The sequence below is a fragment of the Lissotriton helveticus genome, chromosome 12 (genome assembly GCF_964261635.1).
Source record: "Lissotriton helveticus chromosome 12, aLisHel1.1, whole genome shotgun sequence".
Taxonomy (NCBI): Eukaryota; Metazoa; Chordata; class Amphibia; order Caudata; family Salamandridae; genus Lissotriton; species Lissotriton helveticus.
Window position 1 is genome coordinate 252,224,858 of NC_136073.1, and position 18,768 is coordinate 252,243,625.

Below are 18,768 nucleotides of genomic sequence, written 5' to 3' on the forward strand. Positions count from 1 at the left end.
TGTGTTGTTTGTAATGGCAGTTTGCTAACGCACTATTCATGTTTCACTCTTCGCTAGTCCACTCTACACCACTCTACTCCAATCTGTGCCCCTCATCTCCACAGTACTCTACTTGATCCTGCGCCACTCCACGCCAGTCTACACCAATTCACTCCACTTCATTCCACTCTACGCCACTCCATTCGACCCTACGCCACTCCATTCTATCCCACTCTACGGCGCTCACTTCTCTCTATGACACTACCCTCTGACACTCAACTCTGACACTACTCCACAACACTCTACACCACTCCACTCCATGCCCCTTCACTCTAGGCCATTCTCTGAAACTTCACTCTAGGTCACTCTATGCCACCTCACTCTAGGCCACTGTACTCCACTCTTCGTCACTCCACTCTGACCCTTCAGGCTACAAAACTCTGTGCCACTCTACCTCACTCTACTTTACTCCACCTTATGCCACTCCAGGCTACCCCACTCCACTCTATGCATCACCTCTCTGATACTCCCCTCCAAGCCACTCTACTCCTGTCTGTGACAGACCGCTTCACTCTACGCCACTCCACAACACTGCACAAAACTCCACTCTGACATTCTACCCACCTCCACTATGACAATCTACCCTGTTCTGCTCAAATATATGCACTCCACTCAGTGCCATTCCACACCCCTCCAGTTTACAACACTCTACTATAGCCTACACCACTTAAGTCAAGTCTGTGCCATTCCACGCTACACCACTCCACTCTACCCCACTTCACTCTAGGCCTCACCATTCTACGCCACTCCACTCTAAGCCACTTTGCTTCTCTCTATGCCACCACACTTCACTCAACGACACACTACTCCACACTATGACACTCTACACCCCTCCATTTTGACACTACTCTGCTCTACGCCATCCTACTCCATGCCACTCTACTCTACTACACTCAACTGTGTGCCACGCCATGCCACTCCACTCTGCGCCTCTCCACTCTGCTCGCCACTCTACTCAGTGCCAATCTTCTCTAGGCCACTAACGTTTAGAACATGCTGAGCAGCAGTCATGCTGCTTTAGAACATGGCGAAAACACTTTGGCAAAGCCAATAGCTCATGCATAAGCGGGACCTATTGGCTTTGCCAATGCTTGTTTTCTCTAGATAACTACTAGTGTCCGTCTTCTGTATTAAGCCTCAGGTGTGCTAAATAATGGTTGCAATCTGGAATACCGAAAATGTTTTCATTGGCCCAACAAGAGGTTTTTGAACGTAAATCCTTTGCCTACCATTTACAAGTTTGTTTGAAAATACTTTCTTAATGTATACAAAAAAAGCACTGCAACAGAACGAGACATTAGTTTCAGATCTTCCATAATACATAATTAGATTGTTAATAAATTTTTTCTGTGGGATATTTGTGATATTTTTTTTGGTCTCCCAAAACTGATTGTGGTATACCGTTCTTGGATTGCGGGAAGAATCGCCTTCTGGTGATATTTGTCAGCATTTCATGCAACTAATAAGCCACTCTGAACTGGGAGGTGTTCATTTCTGTCGCTCATCTAGGATATTGGAACTCTTTCCCTCAATGTGTTTAACATCTATATAGAACATGCGAGTGAGCCAACCCTACCCATTTAGATTTTTATTACTTTCGTAGTCTGAGCTCTTACTTTTTAGGTCTCGCCTAAGCCATCGCGTTAACGATGCTTTGGCGAGATATTAAGTAGGGACTTTCAAAAGTACTCCCAAAGGCTTTTCCAGGCGGATTGCCAACAGTGCATGTGTGCGGGCTTGTGCACATCGCACACCATTTTGCAGCCCATGAGCCTCTCTCCGCACTCATGCTGGTTTGCTTGCAGCCGGCATCAGACTTCAAACACTTCAAAGGAATCCGCTCCCCCGCCCTGCCAATTCTGCCTTTGCTCGCTGAAGGCCGTCATGCCCAAGATCACATCCGATTAAACAGCCGAGGTAATGCGCCCATAAATTATATTGTTGCTTCCTGCTACTTTGGTGTCACCTCCGATTTCATCATTGGATCCCAGTCTTTTGCTAGCTAGATGTTGTAAAATAGACATGAAAGGTTTTGTTATGTCCTGATTTGGGTCACGTTCGGAAAGGCTTACAGAAACTACACTGTACGCATTCCTACCTGTTCTGGTCTCATTTCTTAGAGGTTTATGGTGCTGTTCATTCACACTTGCCAGAGATGCGGAAAAAGCTCTTTTGAGCTTCTAATTTAATTATGTGCTAAAAAATGTTTTATTGTGTACTATACTATTTTATTGATTCCTTTGGCCGTCCTGAGAGTTTGAACGTGATGCCAAATTCTGTGTGAAGTCCTTGCATTGCAACAAACGCCTAGAGGCGCTGCTGAATTTTGCACAGCCCACTGGCAGTCTCCTGCAGGATTGTCATCATACTGTCTGTCTACCCCATACCCTTCTAAAGACTTCTTAGAGCTTCTTGTAGGTGCAAACAAATCCAGCCCCCAAATAATGCTCGTTCATTCAACTGAGGAGATGAGGCTGAGAATGAAAGATGTGCATGTAAGAGACCACGAGACACCGAACTACAGATTGTAAATGTGCAAAGAACGAGAACAGCACAACTCTAATGTACATTGCATATATCTGAAGGGCTTGAAACCTGTGTAGAATGTAAAAAGAAAGCACTGCCTAGGAACAATGGGAACGAGGGGTGTTCATTCAATTTATTTTGAGTAAAGGAAGCGAAATTGGCAGGATGTGGATGGACCTGGCTTTCTTCATCTACCATCAAGACAGTGTGCTTTTTATGGGTTTGCAAAATCTACCAGTGTTGATTGCTACGCTTCCACAGACAGACGTCTTTTCATAAATGTAAATTTTAGCAATGTCTCTCTAAATAAACAATTCAGTAGAAAGAAAAATTTGCACTGAAAAATAAGGGTCTTAAAAGTACTTTTGGTGTTTTAAGGCCCACGATTTATGGCAGCACAATGTTCAAATTACCCTCGCTCCGCCTCCACGTTTGGTATTTGCTTATAGCTGAATTTTGCGACTGATTGAGAAGGCGCTGCCTGTCCCTACCCCACCGCCTTACCTCTTGGCTCGGCCATTTCTGACCCACCAACCTCCCGCCTGCTTCTCCCCTTCACTTCTTTTGCTCTCATCTCTTGGTCCCTTTGCACGTTTCTTTATTTTTTGCCTCCTTTCACTTTCTACCTTTCTCTGCCCATTTTTAGGTCTCGCTGAGCCAATGCGCTTGCGCACTGCTCCGGCGAGAATTATGTAGGGGCTCCAGGAAAGCCTGCCAGAAGTCTTTGGAATGCGGATTATGGCCAGTGCATGTGCGCCTGGCGCGCGCTCACCATTTGCTCCCCCGCCTCCCCATCAGACTTGAAAGGAAGCCGCTCGCACACCACCATTTGTCTGAGCCTCGGCATCAGACTTCAAAGGAAGCCGCTCCCCCGCTCCCCCCCATTAGACTTCAAAGGAATGCGTTCCCAAACTTGCTGTCCTCGCTCTGAGCCTTTATTTACTTGTTATACAGCGCTTGTTATCACATTGATTCTGCTTCTTAACGCTTGGTATGAGTCGTAATAGAATGCCTCCCGTTAGCCGTGGGCCTTGCATTGAGGCTCGGAGGGTATGTGGTCTATAGGACATGTTGGGTTTGAATCTGTCACCTAAAGGCTGCGCGCAGTGTAGATGCATTAACTCACCATGCTACCACCCTGACCCGCTTCCTTGAAAGTCTAGTATATTTCTCTAATTTCACACGTTGCATTCCTTATTTTTCTCGCTGGATGTCATCACTTTTTGTTTAACCTTTGTAACACCCCCCCCCCCACCCACCCAATACATTTCTTGTCATTAGTGCTCTCAGTGCTTTACCCTTTTTGGGCACCACCTTATCCTGTCACATAAGCTTTTATGCACACCCCCCATGCACTCTTTCTGTCCCCGTCATTGGTGTTTTAATGTCACAGTTTTTGTAGCTGTAAGACGCATTGTTTACAGCGCTTGATAACATAAGAGAAAGTCCAGCGCAACAAAAAGATCAAGTTAACGCCTGTGTACCCATTGCGATGTTTCATTACCAGCTCCCTTTGTTTCCTCTACTCCGGTTTTAGCTCCTTCAATTGTTCTATTTTACGCATTTTTCAACTGTATCTAGTCCGTCCCGTTATCTGATTGGACCATCAGCATGTAACACTGTGTCTTCTTCCTCATTTATTCACATCACCTACACCCCTTCAACCTCAGATGATACTGCACGTTTCTAGTATATGGCCAGAGTGTTGTTATGGGCCCTAGTGAAAGGAAGGAAATGCACACCCCCAAGCTGCTGCTTCAGTAATAAAATACAACAAAAGGATACAGCATATTCCAGCCAACGTCGCCCTAAGCACACAGATCATAATATCGCAGCATATGTTGGACCCTGCTTGACAACGGAGAAACCGCCGCCCTCATCCTCCTCGACCTTTCAGCTGCATTCGACACGGTCTGCCACCGCACCCTGACAACCCGCCTCCACCACGCCGGGATCCAAGGAAAGGCCCTGGAATGGATCACCTCCTTCCTCTCCGACAGAACCCAAAGAGACGGTCTCCCACCCTTCCTCGCAGAAGCCACCAAGATCATCTGCGGCGTGCCTCAGGGCAACCCCACCCTCTTCAATGTCTACATGAGCCCCCTCGCAGCCATCACACGCAGGCACAACCTCAACATCATCTCCTATGCCGACGATACCCAGCTGATCCTCTCCCTCACCAATGACCCCGCCACCGCCAAAGCCAGCTTCCAGGACGGAATGAAAGACGTCGCGGACTGGATGAGGCTCAGACAAGACGGAAGTCCTCATCTTCGGCCCATCCATCTCCGCCTGGGACGACTCCTGGTGGCCCCCTGCACTGGGCACTCCCCCCCCCAAGCCCACGGACCACCCACGCAACCTGGGCTTCATCCTTGACTCCTCCCTCACGATGACCAGGCAAGTCAACGCCGTACTTCCTCCTGCTTCAACACCCTCCGCATGCTCCGTAAGATCTTCCGCTGGATCCCCACTGAAACCAGGAAGACGGTCACCCAGGCCCTCATCACCAGCCGTCTGGACTACAGGAACGCCCTCTATGCTGGGACCACTGCCAAACTACAGAAAAGACCCAAGCGCATCCAGAACGCATCAGCACGACACGTCCTGGACATCCCCAGACATAGCCACATCTCCGCCCACCTGAGGGACCAGCACTGGCTCCCAATCAGAAAAAGGATCACGTTCAGACTCCTCATCCACTCACACAAGGCTCTCCACGACTTAGGCCCCGAATACCTCAACAACCGCCTCATGTTCTACACGCCGACCCGCCAGCTCCGCTCCGCCAGCCTCGCCCTCGCCACCGTCCCATGGATCCGCAGAACCACCACCGGAGGAAGATCCTTCACCTACTTGGCGGCCAAGACATGGAACACCCTCCCCGCCCACCTTCGACTTACCCAGGACCATCTATCCTTCAGGAAGCACCTCAAGACCTGGCTTTTCGAGCAGTGGCGCCCCCCCCCCTTTCTCCCAGCGCCTTGAGACCCTCGCGGATGAGTAGCGCGCTCTATAAATGTTTTGATTGATTGATTGATTGGTATCAAGCAGGCATCTGGCACAGTGCGGACCTCTTAAACTCACGTTGGACATCCTGCGCTATGGAGACAACACTTCTAATAGCACCATTTAGGTGTTTCTAGTCATACCCTACATCATTCAACCATCCATTCAAACCATGGCTCCCCCTTGCTCAACACTACAAACAATCCCCCCCACCCCAAACACTCCTCCAAATCCTTCAGAGCGCGGCCCCCACCCTGCACTCGCCCCAACTCAATGGCACCACCTCCCATTCAATCCATCCCCACTTTCCAACCCAGGCCACCAGGCCTTCACCTCCCTCGTAAAACCAAAGCCTCATGACACTATCTGCAAATCTCTACACACCCTGCCTCCCCCCATCGCCTACTAAAGTTCAGGCTTCAGAAACTGGTGTGTATGTTGCTACGGCTAAAAAGAAACACAGGATTTACATAAAAGTGCAAATTTTGCATTTTTTTAAAACTTATTTTTCTACATATCACAACATCATTGGGGGGTCTCGCTGCTGATGCATTAGGAGCCCTTGTTTAACATGACACACATACACAACTTTTTCATATTTTCATTAAAAAGCACGGAAGCCCATCCTTGGGTGTGTGGTCGTTAACCAATGCACCTGAAGTAACAGTAGATGGTGTAGCACCCAGGATAATGTGCTGCATGGCTAAATACTTCAGAAGGTCCAAATGGCATCATCACCAGTCAGTGCATGCTTCCATCATGCACACACACTACTAGCTGTCTGTGCACGCTTCCATCAGACACACACCACCAGCCGTCAGTGCACGCTTTCCCCAGGCAGACACACACCGCCAGCTGCCAGTGCACGTTTTAGCAGGCACACTCCTCCAGCTGTCAGTGCACACTTTCACCAGGCATACACAACACCAGCTATATTTGCATGCTTCCACCAGGCACACACACCACTGTTTGTCAGTGCACGCTTCCACCAGGCACACACACCACCAGCCATCAGTGCACACTTCTAGCAGGCAGACAGACCACCATCCGACCCACCTAATTGTCTTTTACACATTTTTGTTAGGCTGATATATTTTAGTACACATTATGATGCAATCCGGCGTTTATGAGTTTTTTTCTGGCACACCTCTACCCCAAAGCCTGTCACTGAAAGGTGTGAACTCTAGAACTGCCACGCTCGTGAATGCCTTCCAGTGCAACCACACACACAACCACACATACAACACCACACAGCCACAACACCACACACACCACACACACAACACCACACACACAACTCCACACACACAACCACACACACAATACACAAACACAACCACACACACACCCACAACCACATTCAACCACACACACAACCACACATACAAACACACACAAAACAAACACACACACAATTACACTGAAAACTAAACCGCCAGTGCACACTTTCACCACGCACGGACACCATCACTCATCAGTACACGCTTTCACCACACACAAACACCACCAGCCATCAGTGCACACTTTCACCGGACACAGACACCACCAGCCGTCAGTGCACACTTCCACCAGGCACACACCAACAGACATAGTACACACTTTCACCAGGCACACACACACCATCAGCCATCAGTGCACACTTTCACCAGGCACGCACAAACCACCAGCCATCACTGCACGCTTTCACCAGGCATACACACCACCAGACGTCAGTGCACGCTTCCAACTATCGCCCTCACTCTATCTATCTATTGCCCTAACTCTATCTATCGCCCTCACTCTATCTATCGTCCTCACTCTATCTAACGCCCTCCCTCTAACTATCTATCGCCCTGCCTCTATCTATCTATCACCCTCACTCTATCTATCGCATCACCACAGCATCACTCAGCACCACCACAGCATCACTCAGGGGAACCACAACATCACTATGCTCTACCACAGCATCACTGAACACCACAGCATCACTCGTCGCCACCACAACATCACTCAGCGCCACCACAGCATCAATCTGTACAACCATTCAACAACAACTGGTTCAAATATGTTCTCTCAATGTTTCAAGCTTTATTACAAATGTCACAAAAAGATGTTAATATTTCACTTCTGTTCTTGTATTTTCGTCACAATAAAATACACTGAACATAATCTTCACAAAAGTTATTTACAAAAGTTTAAGCTATTGCCATTATAAATTACATAAATTACGTAAATACAACACATATTGCATTACAAATGCTATAGGTGTCACATTTGCGAAAGTTAAAACTATTGGCATTGTAAATGACAAAGCTATTAATTTTGCTATTTTAAAAACCAACACATAAATAAAAAACTTGTCATTTACAATACCAATAGCTCAAACTTTACTAATGCGAGACCTACTGCATTGCAAATGCTTGTTGTATTTGTCTTTCTTTTGCCCTTTTACCTCCTTTTTTTGCACCTTTTGTCTCTTTTTTTCTCTCACTCTGCACACAAACTACTTTCATTCACACTCACTGCCTCTTATTGTTTTGCACCCTGCCTCCTTTTTTTGTCTTTTTTTACAGCTTCTTTTGCACCATTCTTTCTCTGTTTTTGCCTCTTCTAATCTATGGCTGCCTTTTGCTGCTTTTTTTTGCCCACAAGACTATGCCGCAGTTAAACTGCTCCCTCCCACCACACAAACACACACACACACAACCACACACACACACTCAAACACACATACAACCACACACACAACCACACACAACCACAACCACACACACAACCACACATACAACCACACACACAACCACAATGACACCAACACACACAACAACCACACACACAACCACACACAACCACAAACACACACACAACCACACATACAACCACACACACACAACCACACACATCCACACACACAACCACACACACACACACAACCACAAACACAACACACACAACACACACCCAGCCACACACACACAACTACACACAACCACACACACAACTACACACACAATCACACACACACAACCACACACACACACATCCACACACACTTAACCACACACACAACCACACCCAACCACACACACACTTAACCACACACACAATCACACACCACCACACACACACACACACACAACCACACACAAACACACACAACCACACACACACACACTTGCACACACCCACACACACAATCACAAACACAACACACACAACCACACACACAACCGCACACCTCCAACCACACACACAACCACACACAACCACACCCAACCACACATACGACCACACACACACACACAACCACACACACACAACTACACACACACATGCGTAAGCACACACACCCACACACAAAACCACAAACACAACCACACCCAACCACACACCCAACCATGCACACCCAACCACACAACCACACACACACAACTACACACACACAACCACACACACAACCACACACACACAATCACACACAACCAAATACACACAACCACACACACAACCACAGACCCAACCACACACATACAACCACAAGCACACACACAACCAACCACACACAACCACACATGCAACCACAAACACAACACACACAACCCCACACATACAACCCCACACACACACACACACACACAGCCACAACCACACACACAACCACACACACACACATCCACACACATCCACACACAACCACAACCACGCACACAAACACACACAACCACACATACAACCACACACACAACCACCCAACCACAGACACACACAACCACCCAACCACAGACACACACAACCACCCAACTAAACACACACAACTACACACACAGCCACACACACAACCACACCCACAAACACACACAAACAACCACACACACACAACCACAAGCACACACACAACCATACGCACTCACACAACCACACACAACCACACACACACAACCACACACACAACCACAAACAAAACCACACACACAACCAAACACACAAAACCACACACACACAACCACACACACAACCATACACACAACCACACACACACAAGCACACACACACAACTACACACACACGCACAACCATACACACACATAACCACAACCACACACACACAACCATACACACACACAAACACACACACAACCACACACACAACCACACACACAGCCACACACACAACCACACACACACAACCACACACACACACAACCACAACCACACACACACAACCACACATACAACCACACACACACACAACCACACACACACACAACCACACACACAACCACACACAACCATACATACAATCACACACACAACCACACACACAACCTCAACCTCAACCACACACACAACCACAACCACACACACAATCACACACAACCGCACATACAACCACACATAGAACCACACACACAACCACAATGTCAGTGCACACTTTCACCAGGCACAGACACCATCAGTCGTCAGTGCACGCTTTCACCGGGCACACACACCACCAGACGTCAGTGCGCGCTTCCACCGGGCACAACCACCACTAGCCGTCAGTGCACGCTTCCACCAGGCACACACCACCAGCCATCAGTGCACGCTTTCACCAGGCACACACCACCAGCTCTCAGTGCACACTTTCACCAGGCACACACACCAACAGCCATCAGTGCACGCTTCCAACAGGCACACACACCACCAGACGGCAGTGCACACTTCCACCAGGCACACACACCATCAGCCATCAGTACACATCAATTGTTAATGCATCCACAATTAACTATTGTAGCAATCGCAGTATGGCGCACTATACTTTGAAACACATTCATCTAAAGTGCAGCATGCCACCATTGCTACAAAAATAAATACACATTTTTTTGGCCTACAATTTATAGACTTTTGTTGCAATTGGTGTTGCAATATTTAGCAATGCCAATAGCTCAAACTTAATTAATGCGAGACCTATTGCATTGCAAATGCTTGTTTTTATGTACTGTTAAGAAATTTGTTTTTGTATTTTGTTTTCGCCCACTGCCCTTCTGCTTCTTTGCCTGGACTTCCACCTGAGGTTAACTGTTTCATGAATACTGTGCTTATTAATAGCAGTGTTGGCACAAGTCGCAGAATCGGTTGTAGCCTTCAAACAATTCCTTTAGCATGCCCTGTCTGTTGTGTTTGAGGTTGTTTAAAGCAGAGTCCCTTTAATCTTGTCATGCTGTAAATGATGTATTTGATTCTTTGCATTCACCTCTCTTATCCATAGGTACCTCTGTAATGGTGATATCTGCCACCGATCTGGATGACTCCATAAATACAAACAATGGAATACTAGGTTATTCCATCCTCAACCAGGAACCCAAGGAGCCGACTGACCATATGTTCACCGTCAACAAAGAAACTGGTGTCATCAGTGTGATTGCGAGTGGCCTAGACAGAGAGGTCAGTAAAGACCTTTATTGAGCGGGTCTCTTTGGTTCAGTGGGCCAGTCTTCTTTGTCCTTTTTTTGTTGCTATGAGCAGTCCATGTTTACCCAAGTTTCGTGCTCACCCCTTGTCTTTACAGAGGGTCAGGATGTATACACTGACTGTTCAGGCTGCTGACATGGAAGGAGAAGGCTTAACGACTACTGCAACTGCAGAAATTGAAATAAAGGACATCAATGACCATGCGCCCATGTTTGACCCAAAAACGGTAACTTTATTACTTTTTTCTTGTGTAACCAAAATCTTAAATTCTTTCCAGTTCTCTTTCCAGTCCTTCCTAACGATACAAATCAAGAACACAATTCACTCCTGTTCTCACTATGGTCTAGGATAATCCTGCTTGGTAAGTTGTGATGAACTTACACAGGAAACCATGGGGTTATATGTGCACTGAAGGCTTAAAGCAGTGCCTTTATATCCAACATATTTACATATCTAGATCCCCATGCTTACTTATTTATCTCCAGAGTGTAGGTCTCAAAATGCAGTTCACGTTCTAAATGCACGTTTTTGCTGTACAGAAATACCTAAAGGGTTTCCATAATGCCATCTGGGGGGTGGGGAGAAGAATTTCCAGTAATGGGTCAGAGCTATTTGTCCGGCATTTATACTACAATTTTCGACAATAGATTGTTGAGCATTATGCATTGTAATTTCACTCTCAGCTCCCCAATTCTGTAATAAGGTATTAGTAACAAACATTTCTAAGAAATGTTTTTGTAAAAAGAGATTGTTAAAATGTGCAGGACTTCTTAGGATTCCCAGTCTCATTTTCTGAGATCATCTACCCCTCCTAATTTCCCTTATCCTGAGTAATACCGAAGATTGCATCATGAACTAGGCAAAGCCAATTGGAACTCTGTAATTTGCATCAGTGATTGGCATAACAGAACCTAGCTATTTGTTACAAGTGTGCTGTTACACCAGCATCCCCTCTAACCTTCCTACCTGAAACTGATTTGTGTTTCTACAGTACTTCATATATGCTCATTATCATAGAAGACTTACAGGCTGTAACCTCCATCCCACTTACCTTTGGCTAAATTCTCTAGAAGTTACTTGAGTAGCTTTTATCATGTTTCCCCTTTAGTCCTGGGAATCTGGCACTCTTGCTTCTTCTGAGGATGGAGTCACTAAGCATTCACTCCATCTTATTTGTGTCCTTGTTTTTGTTGATTATTGCAGAGTAGACACAAAAATCCTTACCAACACTCTACAGGCCTGACAAGTTCTCAAGTCTAGTGTTTATGCCATTCCTCTAAGGCTTCTGTAGTGTGTAAAATTCTTGAACACAGGTGATACCCCAGCAGGCTTTATAGTATTTTAATGTGTTGAGACGTGTAACATGAGATTAATAGGTGACTGTTTCTGGGGGCTTTAGACCACAAGGAGCCGAGAGATTAATGTATTTTGGTAAATGGAAGGTGATGCACTTAACATTGGTATAGTCATGTGTGAGACTATTTTATATATAGACTAGGTGTAGTTAAGAGGTGTATTTTGAGTTTGTCCAAATCAATAGGTGTCAGGGGTTGTCTGTAGGTACGGAGCATCTCTTGAAAGTAACTGGCTTCAAGTCTTGCGTTTGTGAAGGCCATCAGCTTTTTGATACTTTTAGCTTTGCTGTCTGGTTTAGGGGATACTGGAAAAAAAGAGCTAGTGGATGGGTAACTGTTATGCAGGTAGGGAAACATCCTTTACCACGCAGTGCCTTTACAACGCAGGTTTTACAACGAAAACCATTACAACGAATTGCACTGGGGGGCGCTCTATGCTAGGGAATAGTTTTAATTTACTATCCAACACCTTCCCTACTATCCATGGGGACTGGAGTTGGAATAGTAAATTAAACTATTCACTATCCAGCACCCCCCAAAGCAATGCGTTGTAATGGCTTGCATTGTAAAACTTGCGTTGTAACAGCTTGCGTGGTAAAAGCATGCGTTGTAACAATGTACATCCTGCAGGTAGGATGTCAGTGAGTTGGTGTACTGCTGCATTTAAGTTGGTCCTGAGCAACTGTTGTCTAATTTCCATAGTCTTAACTGGGGGGCTCTTTTCAAGCCTAGTGTGTTCAAGAAATAGTAGACATCTGTTCTTCAGCGAGAGAATGATCTGTGCTTTTTTTTGCTTTGTATTTATCACGGTGGACGTTTTCAGGCAGCTGCTATTGGCTCAACCCAATTCAGGCCTATCAGAAAAGGGAAGCAGATATTCACGGTCTATCAGTTTCAGAGAAGTGCAGACTTCAGCTGCCTTGACATCAGCTGTTCCTCTGTACCCTCTTACGGGTTATCTCCAGTCAAACTGTATAGTTCATGTCTGTCAGAGGCTTTAAACAATTGCGTGCAAGCACTGCATTTGTCAATGTTTCTTTGTAGCAGTTTCTCTTTGGTGGTGTCTCATTATTCATCCAACTTATGCCAAATGGGCTTCATCTTGGGCCATTTCCAATGTTCTTCTTATCTGCTAGTAGCAGCCACTTTCCCATGTCTTGGCTTCAGCATGCGGGTGCACATAGGAGTGGTTTGCTTTTCTTTTTTAGCCTAAGAAGGATGATGCCACCTCTACTGTGTGTTAGCTCTGTTTTATGCAAGCAAATGAAGACAGTCCTTCCTTTTAGTTAGTCCCTATTGGACGTAAAGCATTGTATCAAATTGTAATATCAAATTTTCTAGATGTGATAGTTTCATCAAAAAAGGGTAGTAGCCGCTCCCTATGCTGTCTTAGGTACTCGTAGTCTTCGGTTCATGGGGGTACTAACAAGAATCAAAAGTAAGCTCCACTGGTCACTCCCGAGCAAATAGGAGGTTGTTGATAGGGATCAACTCTGTGAAGATATCTTGCTGGGCAGGGGAAGTCATAACGCTAATCCTAATGCAACAACGTCCATGTATAGCAGCCTTTATATATCCTTCATATTTTGAATATTTGTATTTACAGCAGGCCACTTATTGAGGGAGAATACTGTGGTCCAGTTAACACATTTATCATGTATTTGTTTTCTAGAAACACAACCTATTTTAACGCTCCGCCAGACCTATCTCTGCAATGGGGCCTTTGCCTATATGTAGCTTGTGATGCTCAGGTTCTACTCTTTAATGACCATTCTCTAACACTGTGTAATATCAGCGTGGTTTGAGAATTTGTTCTGAAAACATTTCGTATTTCTCATCAGTGATAAATACTGCAGAACTGCATAGGGGTCTGCTATTGAAATCTGTCTATGCAGCAAAGGTCTTAGGCCTTGCCTGAGTTCCATGTACAATGGTAGGTTCATTCCTGAACGTTTAATGATCTGTTAAACCATGTTTATTGCAGTACATAGTGATTGTTCCAGAGAATGAAAAGGAGCATGAGGTTCAGAGGTTCACAGTGAGTGACAGCGATGAAAACAACACTGGAACATCAAACGCAGTCTATAAAATAGTAAAAGGAAATGAGGATGGAATCTTTGAAGTCACAACTGACCCAGAAACCAGCGATGGAATCTTGACAAGGGCAAAGGTATTGCTTGTAGAAAAGCAGAAACATCCGTGATTGTTAGAGAGAATGTGACTTAATTTGTGGACCTTCCAGTTGCTAATAGCTTGAGGTTCTTTTAAGCAAATCAACAACTGTGCATAGTTGTGGACTGGATGTTGTGTAAAGAATAGTCTATCTGCCCACAATTATAGGATAGTTTAAGGGATATTAGCTTTGTGCGTACTGTAATTGAAGTCTGTTAAGATTAAATAGGCAAAGCATAACCTGCCTGCAGTTGATGTATTTTATGTTCACACATGTGCTTAGCTCCTTTTGTTTTTTGACGTTTTCGTGAGTGCAACCAAGCTGTAGGTGAGCACTCAGATCTGCGATGAGACATACAAACTTGGCCTCCTACCCAACAGATGTGGTTTGAAGTCAATTAAGTTTTAACCATAGCTTTATATTGGATGATATGCAATTGGGGTTATTATGGGGCACGTTTTTAGCATAACTAAGACCTGCAAATTATTTACTTCTCCAGTATCGGATCTGTCATAGATTCACATACTTGAATCATTCCCCGCCGTCGAAATGAGAGCCCCACAGTAAAATTATAAAGCAGTACAATGTTAAACATGGACTTGAAAGGCTAGAGAACCTTCACTTTAGTAACCTATCCCTATCTATTAAAGAATCAAACCCCGAACAGACTGCAGCACCTTCTAGAACACTCCCCTCAGAGGCTTCCTTCCCTAAGGTTTTCCACTGCACTTTGTGTGAAGGGAGTCTCCCCTGAGCTCTGCTCAGTTGAACTCTATTTTTGCTAAAATACAGAAGGATTACCAGTAGAATAGTCTGTGCTATTAACCATTTCCGTGCTCATGATGGAACAGTATCATCATGAGCACCAGTGTTCTTGTGCTCTTGACGGAACCAGTCCCTCATGAGTACAGGGGCACTAAATCCCTCTGCTGCAGACAGCAGAGGGATTTCCTTTCTTTGTTAGCCTCGGGAGGTGGGGAAGAGTCCCCAACCTCCCGAGGTCCTTTTTTATTTTCAATGCAATGAGGATAGCACGCATGGCTCAATGACATCATTGCATTGAAAATGAAACTGAAACCTATTTCAGTTTCATTGTTTCCGTACTCATGGGGTGTCTTAGCCCCCCGAGTACCGAAACACTTGGGAGAGGTATTGTTGGAAAGGGGAGAATCTCTCCTTTCCAATGGTACACTTCGCTAGTGGATCCCTGCTTGGGGATCGCCCCAGGAGGGCGATTCCCAAGGAGGGATCCACCCACTAGCCTTCAGGGAGGGGGGAGCGGTCTCTTTGGGCAAGGACCTTTGCTCCCTCCATTAAATTTTGCTACAGCCAAACTTTCTGCTCCCCTGCTGGGGGGCAGATTGGGCAGAAAGCACCCTAGATGCCAGAGTTGATTTTTTTATAGGCCCCACCCCCCCTTAAAAATGCCAGAAAGACTGTGGACATGATAGATAGGGGGCATCTGCTTTTTTGGTCCCAGGGTCGGCAGCTTGCGATGTCAGACTGGACTAAAAATAGGACTTTTCAGGCCATGTGGAGCCTGTGGTAAAAAGCAACTGCCTTCTGAAGACCAGCTTAAGGACTTCATATACTGTCTGTACCCATTTCACAAGGTAAAGGATTGTAAAATATGCCGTACATTTTCATCCAAGACCTTAAAAGACAGAGGAGGGAGATTGTTATTATGGCTTCAAAAGTTAAAAGGCAAAGACAATTCGGTTTCTGTGGAAGGTAGTGATCATTCTTCTACATCTACTAAAAAGGTTCAGACGGGAGAGAGGTCAGAAGGCCTCAAGAGCCTCCAAAAAAGGCTTTAAAAAAGACCCTCCATGGGTCTTCAGACGAGTGAAATCCATCTGAGAAATGGTCTCATAATCATAAGAAACATGAATTTTCCTTGGAAAACTTAAAAATGTCAAACTCTAAACCCACTACACCATCTACTGTGGTAGTGTTGAAATTCAAAAAATCTTCTTCAGTGCCGACAACGGAGAAATCGTAGACGAGCACATCGTCAATAGAAAAAATCATCCTCAACAATCTCGTCTCGTTGCCAGTGAGAGCCATAATTACCATCAGTTTGCCGACAACAAAAGCCACATCATCAACAGTGACAATGCCATCAATGGTTGAAATGGAGACTATGATGATAAGTGTAATGTTGTCGATGAAGAAACCAACAGTATCATCGACAACAAAACCTATGAGGATGACATTGTTGAAGACACTGTCAATAAGAGAAAAAAAGAGGGGTAGAAATGGGAAAACCCTCTATTTTGTTAATTCCAAAACATACATCTCCAAGTAAAGTATCATCACTACTCCCTAGTCATCTTCTTGATGAGGATGAGTGACGATGAATGGCCGTTTGGTGTAGCACATAGTTTATCAGAACTGCACATCAAATACCAACAAGATGATGAGGAAGGAGATGATCACTATTGAGAGGAATATAACTTATCTCAACCAGAGGTACAAGGAGTACAATATGCAGGTGAGTAGTTGACGACACGCTAAAAATGCTAGATCAGAATTAATCTTGCCTCCTAATCCTCCTTAACCTCTCCTCAGCTTTTGATTTGATCAGCCTCCGTGACTTACTTGAACGCAGTATGGGGTTATCAGCAGTGTTCCCTGGAGGGTGCGCGCCTGCGCGCACACAACAGTGCTAACACAAGCACTCAGTGTCTCCCGTGAAGATCACACACTTTACTGTACATCGCATCACACAGAGACCGTTTTGCGCCGCAGTTTTAAAAACGCGAGCAGCGCGAAAAAAAAACCTGTTGTTTACTTTTTGTGGCATATGATAAAGTAGTAGTGGCAGCGATCCTGGGCAAAGGGTCACAACACTGAACGCTGCAAGTGGCTCCGGCACATGCCACTTGCTGCATTCTATTCAGTAATTGCGTGGCTGCGGGACTTGTGAAAAAAATGATTGCATAGCCGTGTAAATATGTTAGTGATCATGAAAGTGCACGTCATGCTTTGAGACAGCGCTGCTTTCTCACTTTCATGAACCCTGATATATTTAAAAAGTCACTCAATGGCAGTGCTATCTCGAAACATTACGCGCTTTCACAATATCTAAGTATATTTAAAAGGCCACACAATCTGCATTGCTCCGCATTTGACTTGCAGAGCACGTCTTTTTTAAAAAAAAATTATAAGCTTTCTTTTTTTTAAAGATTTATTGATTGATTTTAGTCAGTTATAGCATACATTACAGTCTTTGAAGCTTGTAAGTACAGGCGTAAAAAGGTTACAGATTCTACATTCTTGTCTCACATAGGCAAAGGGGAGAAATGTAGGGAGATAATCTTTGATACTGCAATATCATGGTATAACACATCAACTCCTCCTTAGCACAGTCACATGAAGTACGGCACATTATACTTGATTGATGAGTAAATAAGCTACGCTTCAGTACACATGACAGCTATCTCGAAATTAATGGAGAATAACATAATAATATGTTAGAGGCATGTGGGCTGCTGAATTTATATCTATGCATAGATCGCCGCCTAGTGTTGGGTCCGGATGATTGCACATTGTTGTCCTGGAAGAGTCTTCGAAGTATCACGAGATAGGTGGCTCCTCCCCTGGACTACAGTGCGCATGGGCATCCCCTCCATGCCCAGATTGGTTTTTTCCGCCATTGGGTTCGGATGTACTTTAGTAACTCCAGTTCGGAATTGATATAAAACACTTTTTCCAGGCCAAAAGGCCTTAGGGGCGTCGGTATTGTCTTCGTTCGGTGCCTTTACTGTTCCAGTTCTTTGATACGGACGTCGAAAGCCGCTTGCTTTCGACACCGAAGGCCCCGTCGACGGTCGACGATAGAACGAAGCCCGTTCAAACTGTGCCCCGTTTGTAACTCCAAATACCCGCACATAGATGTGCATCCGGTGTGCAATAAATGTCTCTCACCGGACCACGACGAGGCCAGCTGCATGGCCTGTTCCCGCTTCCGATCGAAGAAAACTCATCGCCTTCGACGCGCTGCACGACAGTCGGCGCGGGAGTCAGCGCCCGATCCAGAAAACATCTTCGGAGCTGACGACGAGGAAGGTGTCGAAGAGGAGGATCCTGATCGACAATCGGATCCCGCGTCGGGGCGAGACTCCAACTACGATGAGGACGAAGAAGAATTCTACGTCCTTGATGAAGACATCGTCGAGGTAGGAGACGACGCGCAACCCATCGGAGCCGTCGATGATGACTCAGGCGATGAAC

General features: G+C 45.5%; 1 protein-coding gene across 5 annotated transcripts in view; it reads left to right on the forward strand.

Annotated features, from left to right (window-relative positions):
- The window catches only part of LOC144799661 (blastomere cadherin-like), a 717,354-nt gene that overhangs the window by 459,343 nt on the left and 239,243 nt on the right, over positions 1-18,768 (forward strand). For all 5 annotated transcript variants that reach the window (XM_078671127.1, XM_078671126.1, XM_078671124.1 and 2 more), the window contains 3 exons: positions 10,802-10,977; positions 11,102-11,230; positions 14,344-14,529. In XM_078671127.1, coding sequence (XP_078527253.1) covers positions 10,802-10,977; positions 11,102-11,230; positions 14,344-14,529 — 491 coding nt within the window. The remainder of the gene's footprint in view (positions 1-10,801; positions 10,978-11,101; positions 11,231-14,343; positions 14,530-18,768) is intronic.